The sequence below is a fragment of the Drosophila guanche genome, unplaced genomic scaffold (assembly GCF_900245975.1).
Source record: "Drosophila guanche unplaced genomic scaffold, DGUA_6, whole genome shotgun sequence".
Classification (NCBI taxonomy): domain Eukaryota; kingdom Metazoa; phylum Arthropoda; class Insecta; order Diptera; family Drosophilidae; genus Drosophila; species Drosophila guanche.
The window spans coordinates 4,140,212-4,152,726 of NW_022995747.1; the positions used below are offsets into that span (position 1 = coordinate 4,140,212).

The 12,515-nt window shown below is 49.0% G+C and overlaps 6 protein-coding genes across 9 annotated transcripts in view; 3 read left to right on the plus strand and 3 right to left on the minus strand.

Annotated features, from left to right (window-relative positions):
• Window positions 1-12,515, plus strand: part of LOC117583214 (protein O-mannosyl-transferase TMTC4) — a 15,059-nt gene continuing 2,544 nt past the window's right edge. Inside the window, exon 1 of the mRNA XM_034271431.1 lies at window positions 1-2,268. Within this exon, the coding sequence (XP_034127322.1) occupies window positions 102-2,228 (2,127 nt within the window). The 5' untranslated portion in view covers window positions 1-101 and the 3' untranslated portion in view covers window positions 2,229-2,268. The remainder of the gene's footprint in view (window positions 2,269-12,515) is intronic.
• LOC117583213 (cysteine protease ATG4D) lies at window positions 2,430-5,916 on the minus strand. Of its 2 annotated transcripts, XM_034271429.1 has the most exons (6): window positions 5,611-5,916; window positions 4,447-5,422; window positions 4,193-4,388; window positions 4,048-4,124; window positions 3,371-3,852; window positions 2,431-3,308 (listed from the first exon to the last, which is right to left on the minus strand). In XM_034271429.1, exons 2-6 carry the CDS (start codon window positions 5,420-5,422, stop codon window positions 3,015-3,017), a joined length of 2,025 nt encoding a protein of 674 aa, XP_034127320.1. In that variant the 5' UTR covers window positions 5,611-5,916; the 3' UTR covers window positions 2,431-3,014. The 2 variants fall into 2 exon arrangements, with proteins under 2 accessions (XP_034127319.1, XP_034127320.1); XM_034271428.1 differs by lacking the exon at window positions 5,611-5,916 and having other exon boundaries at window positions 2,430-3,308; window positions 4,447-5,563.
• The window catches only part of LOC117583215 (3-hydroxyisobutyryl-CoA hydrolase, mitochondrial), a 7,575-nt gene continuing 1,491 nt past the window's right edge, over window positions 6,432-12,515 (plus strand). The window contains exons 1-4 of one of the 3 annotated variants that reach the window (XM_034271432.1): window positions 6,432-6,581; window positions 6,652-7,545; window positions 7,705-7,976; window positions 8,245-8,485. In XM_034271432.1, coding sequence (XP_034127323.1) covers window positions 6,579-6,581; window positions 6,652-7,545; window positions 7,705-7,976; window positions 8,245-8,251 — 1,176 coding nt within the window. In that variant the 5' untranslated portion in view covers window positions 6,432-6,578 and the 3' untranslated portion in view covers window positions 8,252-8,485. Of the gene's footprint in view, window positions 6,582-6,651; window positions 7,546-7,704; window positions 8,486-12,515 lie in introns of those variants that run through there. The other 2 variants (XM_034271434.1, XM_034271433.1) reach the window with 2 other exon arrangements.
• Window positions 8,312-10,888, minus strand: LOC117583212 (conserved oligomeric Golgi complex subunit 2). The gene is made up of 4 exons (XM_034271427.1): window positions 10,721-10,888; window positions 9,597-10,667; window positions 8,855-9,540; window positions 8,312-8,787 (listed from the first exon to the last, which is right to left on the minus strand). The coding sequence occupies exons 1-4, from the start codon at window positions 10,811-10,813 to the stop codon at window positions 8,502-8,504; spliced, it is 2,136 nt and encodes a 711-aa protein (XP_034127318.1). The 5' UTR covers window positions 10,814-10,888; the 3' UTR covers window positions 8,312-8,501.
• Window positions 10,939-12,035, plus strand: LOC117583218 (translin-associated protein X). The gene is made up of 2 exons (XM_034271437.1): window positions 10,939-11,703; window positions 11,767-12,035. Exons 1-2 carry the CDS (start codon window positions 11,003-11,005, stop codon window positions 11,948-11,950), a joined length of 885 nt encoding a protein of 294 aa, XP_034127328.1. The 5' UTR covers window positions 10,939-11,002; the 3' UTR covers window positions 11,951-12,035.
• The window catches only part of LOC117583217 (aprataxin and PNK-like factor), a 1,172-nt gene continuing 636 nt past the window's right edge, over window positions 11,980-12,515 (minus strand). The window contains exons 2-3 of the mRNA XM_034271436.1: window positions 12,336-12,499; window positions 11,980-12,281 (exon numbers count right to left, since the gene is read on the minus strand). Coding sequence (XP_034127327.1) covers window positions 12,058-12,281; window positions 12,336-12,499 — 388 coding nt within the window. The 3' untranslated portion in view covers window positions 11,980-12,057. The remainder of the gene's footprint in view (window positions 12,282-12,335; window positions 12,500-12,515) is intronic.

Sequence of the window (12,515 nt, forward strand, 5' to 3'; positions counted from 1 at the left end):
GAAAGACCCACAACAAAAAATGTATACAAAACACCGCAAAAATTCGATTTCCAATAAAAAGTGAATTAAAACTAGCAAAACGATCAATTAAAAGCTTGAAAATGTTGAGCGTCGGTCTTATCGGGCAGAGAACCGCGCTCCACAGCATGGTATGCCAGTCGATATTGGTTTTAATGTGCCTGATCTGCTACGGCTGCGGGGGACTGAGTGGATCCGAGTTCGTTTTCGATGATACGGTGGCCATAGTGAAGAATAAGGATGTTAATGCACTGCCCACAAACTGGACTGCCATCTTCACGCATGACTTTTGGGGCGCTTCGTTGCTCAGCTCAGATTCGCACAAATCCTTCCGACCGCTGACCACGCTGATGTTCCACTGCGAATATGCGCTCCTTGGCCTGACGGCGGCCCACATGAAGTTCTTGAATCTCCTGCTGCACTGCGTGAATACGCTGCTGCTGTGGCGACTGGTGCGCTCGCTGTACGTGGTGGAGATCAACGGCGAGCGGTGGGCCATCATTTCGGCGGCTCTGTTTGCCGCCCATCCCATCCACACGGAGGCGGTGTCGGGCATTGTGGGACGGGCGGAGCTTATGTTTGGAATGATCCACCTGCTGTGCCTGCTGCTGACGGTGGCCAATGCGGGAAAGCACAGTCCGCACAGCATTTGCTTGATACTCACCCTCACGGCGATCGGAATGCTGTTCAAGGAGTCGGCCGTGACCATACCCATGTCCTGTGTGCTGATGGACTACTTTCAGAACGGATACTACCACCTGCCGCTAAAGGATCAGGGCAAGATATTGCGTACACGCATCAGCTACATTGTCTACATCCTGGGCACATCCGCGCTACTGACGGCTCGTCTCTGGTGGCAGAACTTTGAGTCGCCCAAGTTCAAGGAAGTGGACAATCCCATTGCACACAACGACCACATTCTCACGCGGGTGCTCTCGCAGCAGTATCTGCTGGTCATGAACATCTGGCTGATGCTCTGCCCCCACTGGCTGTGCTACGACTGGGCGCTGGGCTGTGTGAAGCTGGTGACCAGCATCTGGGACCTGCGGCTGCAGGGCGTCATTGGGTTTTACTCCATCCTGCTGACGGCCTTGATGAACTTTCGCCGCCTGCCCGGCATGATGCTGGGTCTGGGTCTGATGATCATTCCCTTTCTGCCCGCCTCGGGTATCATTCGGGTGGGATTTGTGATAGCCGAGAGGACGCTGTATGTGCCCTCGATTGGCTTCTGTTTGCTGTCCATCTATGGATTCCTCTACTGGTACGACTACAACCTTCACAAGACCTTCTGGCGCACTCTGCTGCAGACTATGCTGATGCTCCTCTTTGCTGTGATGATGGTGCGGACACGACAGCGTGCCACCGACTGGCTCAACGAGGATCAGTTGTTCAAGTCCGCGTTGGAGGTGTGCCCCGACAATGCCAAGGTGCACTACAACATCGCACGCCTGGCCACGGACACGGGCAACAATACGAAGGCCTTTCAGCACTATCACTATGCCATCGAGCTGTATCCTGAGTATGAAGCTGCGTTGATGAACCTAGGCAATCTCTACAGGGAGCATGGACAGCTGCAGACAGCTGAAAAGTACATACGCATGGCCCTGCAGGTCTTTCCGGCATTCCCCGCCGCCTGGATGAATCTGGGCATTGTCCAATCGGCCCAGCGGAAGTACGATCAGGCCAAGATCAGCTACGACAAGGCCCTCAAGTACAGAGCCAACTTTGCAGTGTGTTACTACAACATTGGCAATCTTTATTTGGAGCAGAAACTCTATGCCGAAGCGTTGCATCATTGGCAGCACTCCGTTACGTTGAATCCACGCCAGCCAAAGGCCTGGGCCAACATCTTAACCATGCTGGACAATCGTTCGCTGTATGACGATGCGCTGCGCATCTCTGACCAGGCGCTGCTACATTTGCCCAACGAGATGAGCATCCTCTTTATACGCGCCAATGTTTTGGGCAAACTGAAGCACTATGTCGAGGCGGAGACACTCTATAAGCGTGTGATTCAGCTGGATCCACACAATATGCTGTACTACTCGAATCTGGGTGTGCTCTATCATCGCTGGGACAAGGTGCAGGAGGCCATTGAGGCATATCGTACGGCAATAAGCATTAATGGCTCAAGAGCCACGACCGCACGTGAGAATCTGTCCAAGTTGTTGAAGCGGCTGGAGCGTGAGGCACAGGTAAACGAAAGCTAAAATCGTAGAAAGGAAATTTTTGTACTTAAAACCTGAGCAGGTTGTGTGGTTCATTCAGTGACTAGTCCCAGACCCTAGAATTAAGGACACGCGAGATACTCATAGCTAGAGGCACCCTAACCCCCACTCCAACATATCAATTGTACACAGTATTTATTTATGCATATTTAGGATAATTTATTTATTGACTTCCACAAGGGTATATACAATTATTATCTTTTTTTAAACGCAATAATGATAGATGGGAGGAGGAGGAACGGGACGGTAGGGGACTTCTTACATTTGGTACATAATTTAACTAATTTCTAGAATATAAGGATCTAAAGTACTCTAAGACAAAACTATTCAATTCCATTCAAGATTCGTGATTAAACATAATAATACCGCGAATTACATAAATATGTATTAATATAAGTATACAAAATAAAGACAAGCCCGCCACACACGCGTAGATCGAGGCTTTTGGGTGCTGCTGCTACACTATATAACACAATGGAAAAAGCTTGGAACATTTGGCAGAGGCAGATGCAGACTGAGAAAATGCGAGACAATGCGTAAGAGAGATTAGGAGTGTGTGTTTTGTGTGACTGGCTATATACTACAGATACATATATACTATATGCGTATGATGTGTATTAATGTATAACAAAAGTCTTTGTGTTTGAGATACCAGAATGTCAGTGGGTGGCTGTTGGTTCTGTTAGGCAAACGAGAGCGTGAGCAAGATCAAACAAATAATGATTAAATAACACACAGCTTGCACGGCAAACAACACACGTTACGGATCTACAGCAGCACAAACTCTTCGCTTTCGCTATCATCCTGCTCTTGGTCAAAGTGTCCATGATGTGGCGGCAGCAGCTGGGCAGCTCCCAGCTCCTGTGTGAGCACTGCCACCTGCTTGATGAGCGGCTTGTATAGTGAATCGCTCATCTCGTCGCGTTCATGATCCAAGCAGCGACCGCGTGAGAATGAAAATAGTGGATAATTCATTTCCATGGACTGTTCCGCCGCCTGTTGCTGGCTGCCCGTCATCTTGTCCACAGTGGCACCCGAGGCACAGCGCATGGGATGCAGATACTACAAAAAGCGTACAAATATTTATTATAGGATCTTTTTGGATAGTGCTTCGGAATGCTCACCAATTGTACGCTCTCCATGAAGCTGTCAAAATCCGTTTTGGTGGCACAGTAGAAGCCAATGCAGCAGCTGGGATCCATTTTGCTGACCTTTAGCTTGCGCGCCGATTTGCAGTGGAAGGAATGCAGCGAGAAGTGCTCCTGATTGACATCCACCATCTCCTGGCAGTAGTGCGGATCCAAGTGGATCAGTCTGTCCTCCTGGAAACCCACAAAGTACAGCGAATGCTTGGGCTTGCCTCCAATGATGCCCAGACAGTGCTCGGTGCTCAGCAGCAGCTTCAGGCAGTGAGCGTACACAGGATTCAGTTTGTCGCTGCCCAAACGCAAGGGTACTAGTACAATCAGAGATTTCCAGTGCTGTTGCTGTGGCTCCTGCTTGGCTGCCGCCTCAGTTTGCGGTCGCTTTGTTTGTTGCCAAGGCACATGCGGTTTGGGGGCTGGCTCCGGTATGCTGCACTGATCCTCAATGTCTTGCATATAGACTGAAAGGCAGATAGATAGATACGCTTATCAAATAAATGTGACGCTATCTGGCAGGCAGGCAGGCAGCCCCCCTTCATGAGTAATGATAATTAGTCACTTGAATGGCGGGTCGTGGCTGGGTATTCCATATCTATTTGTCCATGGCAGCAGCTATCTGTTTAGCTTTAAATTTTGCTACCCCGTTCTATACTTACTGGTGCAATCCTTGGCCACGTAAACACTGATATTGTCAAAGTCTGCATTCTCCTGAGCGGCATGTTCCAAGGCGTGTCTATAATTAAGTACAAAAATCTTGCCATAAATGTTATGATTCGATGTATGGCACTGCACTGCACTCACTTTAACAAGTAGGAGACGGAGGCAGGACCATACCAGTCGCCTGGCTTCTTGCCCAACGTTTCGCCCAGTCGCACCAGCGCGTGTATGGAAAAGGGGCTGCTTTTTGAGGAGCTATCCCCGAACCATTTGATGATCTTCTTATGCATATTATCCTCGTATGTCGAATGCAGCTGCGAGTCCGAATCATAGCGCCAACCTGCACATACAAGAAAGGTTTTAAAATGCATTTAGAAATGAGTTCCAATCGCACTTACTGCGTCCCAAAAAGTGACAGATGAGACCCTGAGCCAACAGCATTTGGCCGCTGCGTAGCATGCAGCCCCAGCCACAGTCCGAGGTGTAGTTGGAGCCATTCATGATGGGGAACTCCCGGCGATATGTCATCCAAACGCGACTGTAAAAATCGCGACGAAAGCCCTCTATGCCCTCCTCCCAGGGCTGTTCTCCCACCTGATTCTCGACCGCATCCATGCCCAGCTCCTGGGGCACAACAATCTCATCGATTTGCTGCGGATTCAGTGCGGCATACAGGGACGAGGCGGTTGTCGAGGTGGCTTGTATGCTATCAAAGGCGGATGTGGCATGGTCGGGCGTTGAATCTGCCCCGCTGGGCAGCGGCAACTCCGTGGTCGAGCTCTCCATGCTGACGGGGGGCGTGAACCGTCGATGATAGCAACGTCCCAGGAGCCACACTGGCTGCTCCTTGGAGAAGCTCGTTTGCCTAATCTTTCCACTCCAACCGTACTTGACGTTATGCCACATGGCCACCAGTTTGGACTCCATGCCCTTCGTTGGCGTACGATTGGCGGCCAGGTCGGGGTCTTCGCCCTGATGGTGCTGCTGGCTCTGCTGCTCCACGTGACCGCAGGTGGAGCTGTTGCCGCCGCTGCCCCCGCTATATAGCTGACTGAAGGCATTCATGAAACGTGATGACGTCGATATTTTACGCTGTGGTGTCGCTGTCGCAGCACTTTCGGCTTTGAGGTTCAAATTCGCACTCGATGTGCTTACGGGGGAAGGCGATGGGGCACGGGGTACGGCAAACACGGTACGTGGAATCGTTTGTATCGGCGCTGCCTGCTCTTCCTCGATGGCGCCATCCTCCACAAGTGGCAGCGACTGCTGCACATCCTGGGTACAACGTCCGCCCTCGACAATGGCCCCCTCTCCGGCATCGAAGAGCATCAGCTTGTCCTCCGTCAACTTGGACAGCAGGCCGTCATAGTTCATCTGCGGCCCAGTCGGCGAAGGGGGCGATATGAAAACAAAATCAGAATTGGATGTACTACGTCGCTTTGATCGCAGTTTCGAAAACTTAAAGAACTGGGGCATGGCAATGGCAATGCGAGCCACTTGCTGGCCCTGGCTGTACTGAACGGCCTGGCGTCCGGGCGTGCTAATTACAAATGTTTACTCACCGTTTATTTGTTGACAGATAAAGATAAAGGTAAACTACACACGAAAATTGCTTCTTGTTTTGCTTATAAGAAATTCATTCGATTCAGCGATAACAATGTACTGTGAGATAGCGTGGATTGGCTGCGTTTCTGTGTGGGATTCGCGCGTAACAGGCTTCGGGTTGTTTTCGCATGGACCACTTAATGGCTGCAGTTATCACTGCAAGTGCACATCCAACGTCCAAATAATTGGCTAATTTTAAGAACTCATTTTTAATTTTCCAAGGGCCTTCATTTTCATTAGGTTCATATTCCTCGATTTTGATATTCGGCTTGGAGTTAGCAGCTAACTAGAGCCTTCAGCACTAATCTTATAATTTTATACGAAAAATTAATATATTTGCTGCAAGATTTGCCAATTTTCAGCTATTCATTTTTATTTGATTATTTATAAAAAAGGGTTTAATTAGGAAGGGTCATACATTAACGAAACAAAATATAACTTTTTACATGGCAACTACACATTTTGACAAGTATAAAATACCGTAATATACCAACAAATATATTAAACAGTGCTGCCAGAAGGGCGGGAAGACCCAGGGAGTCCGATACCATACAAGTGAGTCCTTTCCAATGGGCGATCCCCGATCTCCACGATCTCAAACGGCATGGCGCCCACTGGATCCTTTTCCTTCGCCCTGCCCGGGACAAAAAGGCCATCCGAAAATATTAAGACAGTTAAATTAAATATTAATTATCTATTTATTTACATAATTTTATATATTATTATAAATTAATTCTTATAAAATATAGGTAAAACTCACCTGGCAGCACTGATCATTAACTTCCGTGCTAGTGGCGGTCTGGCCACACCTCTTCAAACGAGCCCCAAACAGCTGTGTAGACTGGAGCTTTTCGCGTATTGCGCAACTCAAAACTCAAATTGAACTTGGGACACCGACGGAAAGAGAACCAAAACACACGTAAAAATGGTAAGTAATGTAAATTGCAAAATAAAACGCATATAAATAAACGGAAAGTTATACGCGCGCGCGCGCACAGCAAAATCCAATTCAAAGGTTGGTCTACACGTTCGGTCAACGCACCTACAGCCAATTGCCGCTCATCGGCGGATCAGCAGTAGTGACAGCAACAAAAGTCCAACCGATGATGGCCCAGCAGTCGACACGGCAGTCCTCCTCCTCCGTGCTGGCCACGGAGTCCTCCAACAAGGGCATGATTATTCTGAACCGTCCCAAGGCCTTGAATGCCATCAATCTGGAGATGGTGCGCAAGATCTACAAGCATTTGAAAAAGTGTGAAAAGTCAAAGTCCCTGCTGATCATCAAAGGTACTGGCGACAAGGCCTTCTGTGCGGGCGGCGATGTGCGTGCCCTGGTGGAGGCTGGGCCCACGGACGAGTCGAAGAGCTTCTTCCGTGAGGAGTACACCACGAATGCGCTGATCGGCAACTACAAGATACCCTACATCGCCATCATTGACGGCATCACCATGGGCGGTGGCGTGGGTCTGAGTGTACATGGAAAGTATCGTGTGGCCACAGACCGGACAATGTTTGCCATGCCCGAAACGGCCATAGGCCTGTTTCCCGATGTCGGCGGCTCATACTTTCTGCCCCGCCTGCAGGGCAAACTCGGATTGTATCTGGGACTGACGGGCTACCGCCTACGCGGTGCGGATGCCTACTACGCGGGCATTGCCACCCACTATTGCGACAGCAGCAAGATTCCCGAACTCGAGACGGCGCTGCTCAACTGCCCCGATGCGGATGATGTCCCAGAGTTGCTGGAAAACTTCCACACACAGCCGGAGAAGCCGTTTTCGCTGCAACCAGTGCTGAAGCAGATCAACAAGAACTTTGCAGCGGATTCGGTGGAGGGAATCCTAGAGAATCTGGAGAACGATGGCAGCGATTGGGCCAAGAAGACGCTGGCGGTAAGTACACACATCACACCTGTTAATTGGATGGGAAAATCGACCCTCGTCCCGCTTTTAGCGCATAAACATTTAGAAGTACGAGTATTCCCAGCCAATTAGCAACGACCTCACATAAATTAGCACTTGATTAACGCTCGAACTTCTATTCTATTTTAGACACTATGCAAGATGTCCCCCACATCGATGAAAGTCACGTATCGCCAGCTGGAGCTCGGCTCCCAGCTGTCCCTTACCCAGTGCCTCATTATGGAGTATCGGCTGGCCGTGCGCCACCTGGAGGATCGGGCCGACTTCAAGGAGGGTGTGCGCGCTCTGCTCATTGACAAGGATCAGCAGCCTAGGTGGCAGCCAGCACAGTTGTCGGAGGTTACCGAAGAGCATGTGCAATGGTTCTTCCGCAAGCTGCCCGACACCGAGGAGCTTAAACTGTAACTCCTGCCTCTGAGCGTTTATCTTTTTTGTTTGATTTTTGAGCCTGCTAACCCCCTGTTATGTTTTTCTTCCGACGCTCAAATTATTCTTTATGCACATTTACTTAAGCGCAGTGCCTGATTGCATGCATACCAACCTTTTGCCTGCCGATTTTTGCAATATTTTCGTTAGACAAGTTCAAGTTTTATGCAGCCGCTTTTTGGCTGCTTAATTATGGAATATATTCTGCAATCTCTGTTTTTTTTCTCTTTATCATTCCAACAGCAAATAATCAACTGGAAGGGATTTATCTATTCGCCTTTGCATTCTCCTAACGAACCGAAACGAAATGTGAAGTATAATGCATTTAATACTATATATGATATACATATATGTTTATATATAATATAGCTATACCTATATATTATATATACAATTCGTAGCCTTAACTGAAACACTAATTGTGCCTAAAGAACCATTAGAAATCGTTTAACAATAATAAAAGTGAAGTATATATATTCGTTAATGGCCAGCCTCTGCCTCTACGCCTGTCCCTCCTTTAGCTTTATGCTGTCCTCCACCATATCTTTGAGCTGCGGCAGTTGATCAATCTGCGTTGGCTGGAAATTCAATTTGGAGAGCTCCTGCTGCCAGGTGGTGACATCCACACGCAACTGTAGGCGTATCTTATCATCGTCCGACATCACAGCGGAGCTGCCAGCAGTCGCCAGCGTTGCAGAACCACCGCTTTTGACGTTACGCAGACGACGCAGGGATTCTTCTGTTTTCTGCACAGATGTTAGGACATCACTCACGACAGTAAAGTAGCTACAAAAGGTGGAGAAACATTCAAATTAAAAGAGTCATTCGTGGAGATGCTTAAATCACGACTTACGATTTGGTGATGTGGCTGGCTACCTCTGAGAGGATCTGCTCCACCACCAGAGCACCCAACTGGGCTTCGTGTTGTGTGGCAAAGGCCTTCAGGGGTCGCAGCATTTGCTCGACATAGCCTGAGCAGCGCGAAGGCACCTCTCGATTGGTTTTGCGATACAAACGCGGCAAATCATTCACCTGACGCACATTCTCCGTCTCGCATTCGCCAATCAACAACTCCACCAAAGTCTTCTGTATGCTGGATAAATGAGCACCCAGAGTATCGGCCAGGGAGGCTATGGACTGGCCAATTGCATCGTTGAACAATTTCGTGCGCTGCTGCAGCGGCACGGACTGGAGTATAAGCTGCTGCAGTTCTGGCAAATATAAATCCAATTTGCGTATGTCCGCGTGCAGGGCAATCAGCAATTGATGTCGAGTGTAGGACTTGGCAAAGCTGCTGGACTTTGATACGGCAATGGCATCGGTAATCCAGCGGGAGAGCCGCAATACAATTTGCACGTTTAATTTGTAGAATTTGGGAAATACTTCGGGCAGGTAGACACCTTCGGCCCAGCAGCGTGCCACAGCCTCCTTCGCGGCATTAAATGGCGACAATTGGTAGGCATTTCCATTGGGCTTTGCGTTCAGTGTAGAATCCTGTAGAACGGGCTCCAGTTTGGCTTCGAATTGCCCAGCAATTTCCTATGGAATGGGAGGTTAATTAATTTCACAAGCGGAGAGGCATTAAATAGGCGTACCTGAAAGCATATTTGAAAGTAAACGGGCAGATTCCAACGCGCCTCGAAGCTCTTCGTTTGCTTGTGCTGACGATAGCTGGAGACTGCCTGCTCGCCGCTGCTGGCCAGCAGCTCCTCTATTTTGCCCAGGAAATCCCGCGTGCACTTGTATTTTATGTAAAATACTTCCGAATTACCCGGTGCGAATATGGAGTTCATGTGATTCTCCAGTCGCTGCTCCACGTCCGACCAATAGCTGTTCACCACAAAATTGAAGCCCGTCAGCTTGTCCGAGTAGAGCGTGAGACGCAGCAAGTCGGTCATGTACAGCGATATAAAGTTCAGTATCTTGCTGTAGATGCCAGCCAGTCCCTGGGGCGAGTTCTGCAGTTGCTGCTCGCCAATGATTCCGTTCATGTACGGCGCCACGACATCCTCGCGAAAGGCACACTCTGCCTGATCACAGGCATTGAGGGTTATGTAGATGCGCAGGCAACGCTCCAGATGCTCTGATGCCGAGTTTCGTGCCTCCCCCAGTGCATCGTTGAAGAAACGACGCAAATGCTGATGCAGTTGCTTCTCCAGTTGCTGGATTTTCGTCTGTTGCTCGGCACTAAGGTGCTCGGCACAATGTTTCTCGTGAAACTTCAGCTGAATGAGATCCAGAGCAGCACGTTCCAGATCAACAGCCTGTGCGGGCTGATCACCCTCCAGTTTGCGGGTGATTAGGTCCTGCAGCTTGCAGGTTGTCTCATATACCTTCTTCAGGCTCTGCAGACTTCGCTTGGCCTCGCGCAACTTCCGTTTCTCCTCGAGCTGGACCCGCAGCTCTGTCACATTCTCGTCAATCAAACTGTGAATGCTCTCGATGTCGCTGCGAAACTGCTCCAGGGGCCTCTGAATCGTCTCGATGGATTGGTCAAGCCCCACCAAATTCGCACTCAGATTCACAAAGTCCGCATAGTCCTCGTTGATTAGATCGATCATGGCTGATCGCAGTCCCTTTAAATACAGGCCCAGGTTGTCCCGCAGCTGCTCCAAGCTGGGAGCATTGCGGTTCTTGTGCAGGAATTCGTCCACGGAGAAATTTTCCTACTCGAAATAATCTTAGTAGGAGAGGCACAAAGCAAATGGCAATAACACACCTTCATGAACTCATTTTTGTCGAAGCAAAGTTTCTCCGCTGTGCTGCTGGCTGCGGGTGCCAGGTGAACAGACTTCTGGGCCGGCTCATGCATATTTTTTGTCTAAAATTAACTAATTTGGATTTATTTACTGCCACGAACATACGACCAGTGCAGCCCTGGATACTAGAGATGACATGCATCCGATAGAAAACCAATCGGTTTGAGCACATCGCTAGCATTATTTATGTGTTTTTCTTGAGAAATTTTGCCGGTTTTCACAAATTTAAATCTCAAACAACTATGTCGAAGCAAGGAGGAGGTAGCCACCGCAACAATGCTCATAAGAAGCGTCAGCCCCAGGTCGCCGTGGATGAAGACAATCCAATAGTTCAGGCATTTCGTAATTATTCGACTGAATTGACCACGAAACATGACCGTCATGAGCGCATTGTGAAGCTGAGCCGCGACATCACCATCGAGTCCAAGCGCATTATATTCACCTTGCATTCGATCGATTCGCGTAAACAAAACAAGGAGAAGATTTTGGAGGAGGCCCAACAGCGTCTCAACAAACTGATTGAGGTCAATTTTCGGTCCATTGCGCTGGAGCTGCGCGACCAGGATGTTTATCAGTACCGCAACGCCTACTCCGCTGGCCTTCAGGAATTCATCGAGGCATACACCTACATGGAGTATTTATCTCGCGAGGACAACGACGAGCCACCCAAGAGTGTGTCCGACTGGCAGGCTTTGCAGTCTGTGATGCAATACGTGGAGAATCCCAGCAAAGCCAAAGACGAGGGAGCTTCGGTCGAGGAGACTGACGCTGCTGAAGAGGAGCTGCCTAAGAAGTTTCAGTTCTTCATCGATCCCACAGAGTACGTGCTGGGATTATCCGATCTAACCGGGGAACTTATGCGGCGATGCATCAATTCTCTGGGCAGCGGCGACACAGATACCTGCATGGAGACCTGTAGCACTTTGCAGATGTTTTACACAGGGTAAGCCAGGCACAAGCAGAGAAGAGCAATTTAAATATCAAACCATGGTTAATTATTTCACAGTTACATCAGCCTGAACTTGCAACGCGCTCGGGAGTTGTGGCGAAAGATAACCACAATGAGACAGAGCGTCCTTAAGGCAGAGAATGTCTGCTACAATGTTAAAGTGCGTGGTGGCGAGGCAGCCGTTTGGGGCTCGAATTTCGACCAAAAGCCTGCGGAGGATGTCGACGAGGGATTCTACTAATGAAAATTTCTTTAATCTATAGACTTAAATTTATTATTATTACTCAACGGCTTGCTATAATGTACTATAACATTTTGTACATTAATCAATACATTCATTCAATACTGCTAATCGTAGTCGTCAGCAAGGATGCGCTGGCTATCAAACTCCAGCTCATCCTCCTCGTCTTCATCTTCGTCGATGTCTGCGCCTGGCTTATATTCGAGATCGTCGTCATTGTCTCCTCCAAATGGATCCTCCTCTTCTTCGTCGCTATCTTCAGTCGCTCCCGCCTGCTGCACCCGTGTCTGCCGCTGGCGCAAACGGTTCCTTATGTTCTGAGCGGAATTAACTAGACTGCACTTTATTTCCGCTGGATCTTTAGTTAATTCTGCATCTCACTTACAATCTGCTGGATGCGCCAGCTGTTGGAAATGCACAGGATTGCGACGGTAGCATAAATTTCCAAAAGGACAGGGCGGTGTACCCAGAGGTGGGGCTGGAAAATTGGGCCGCGTATAGTCTGTATCGCCCGGATGAGCTTCAGCATTGCGATGGGCTGGATTCCGTCTACGCAGAGAGAATG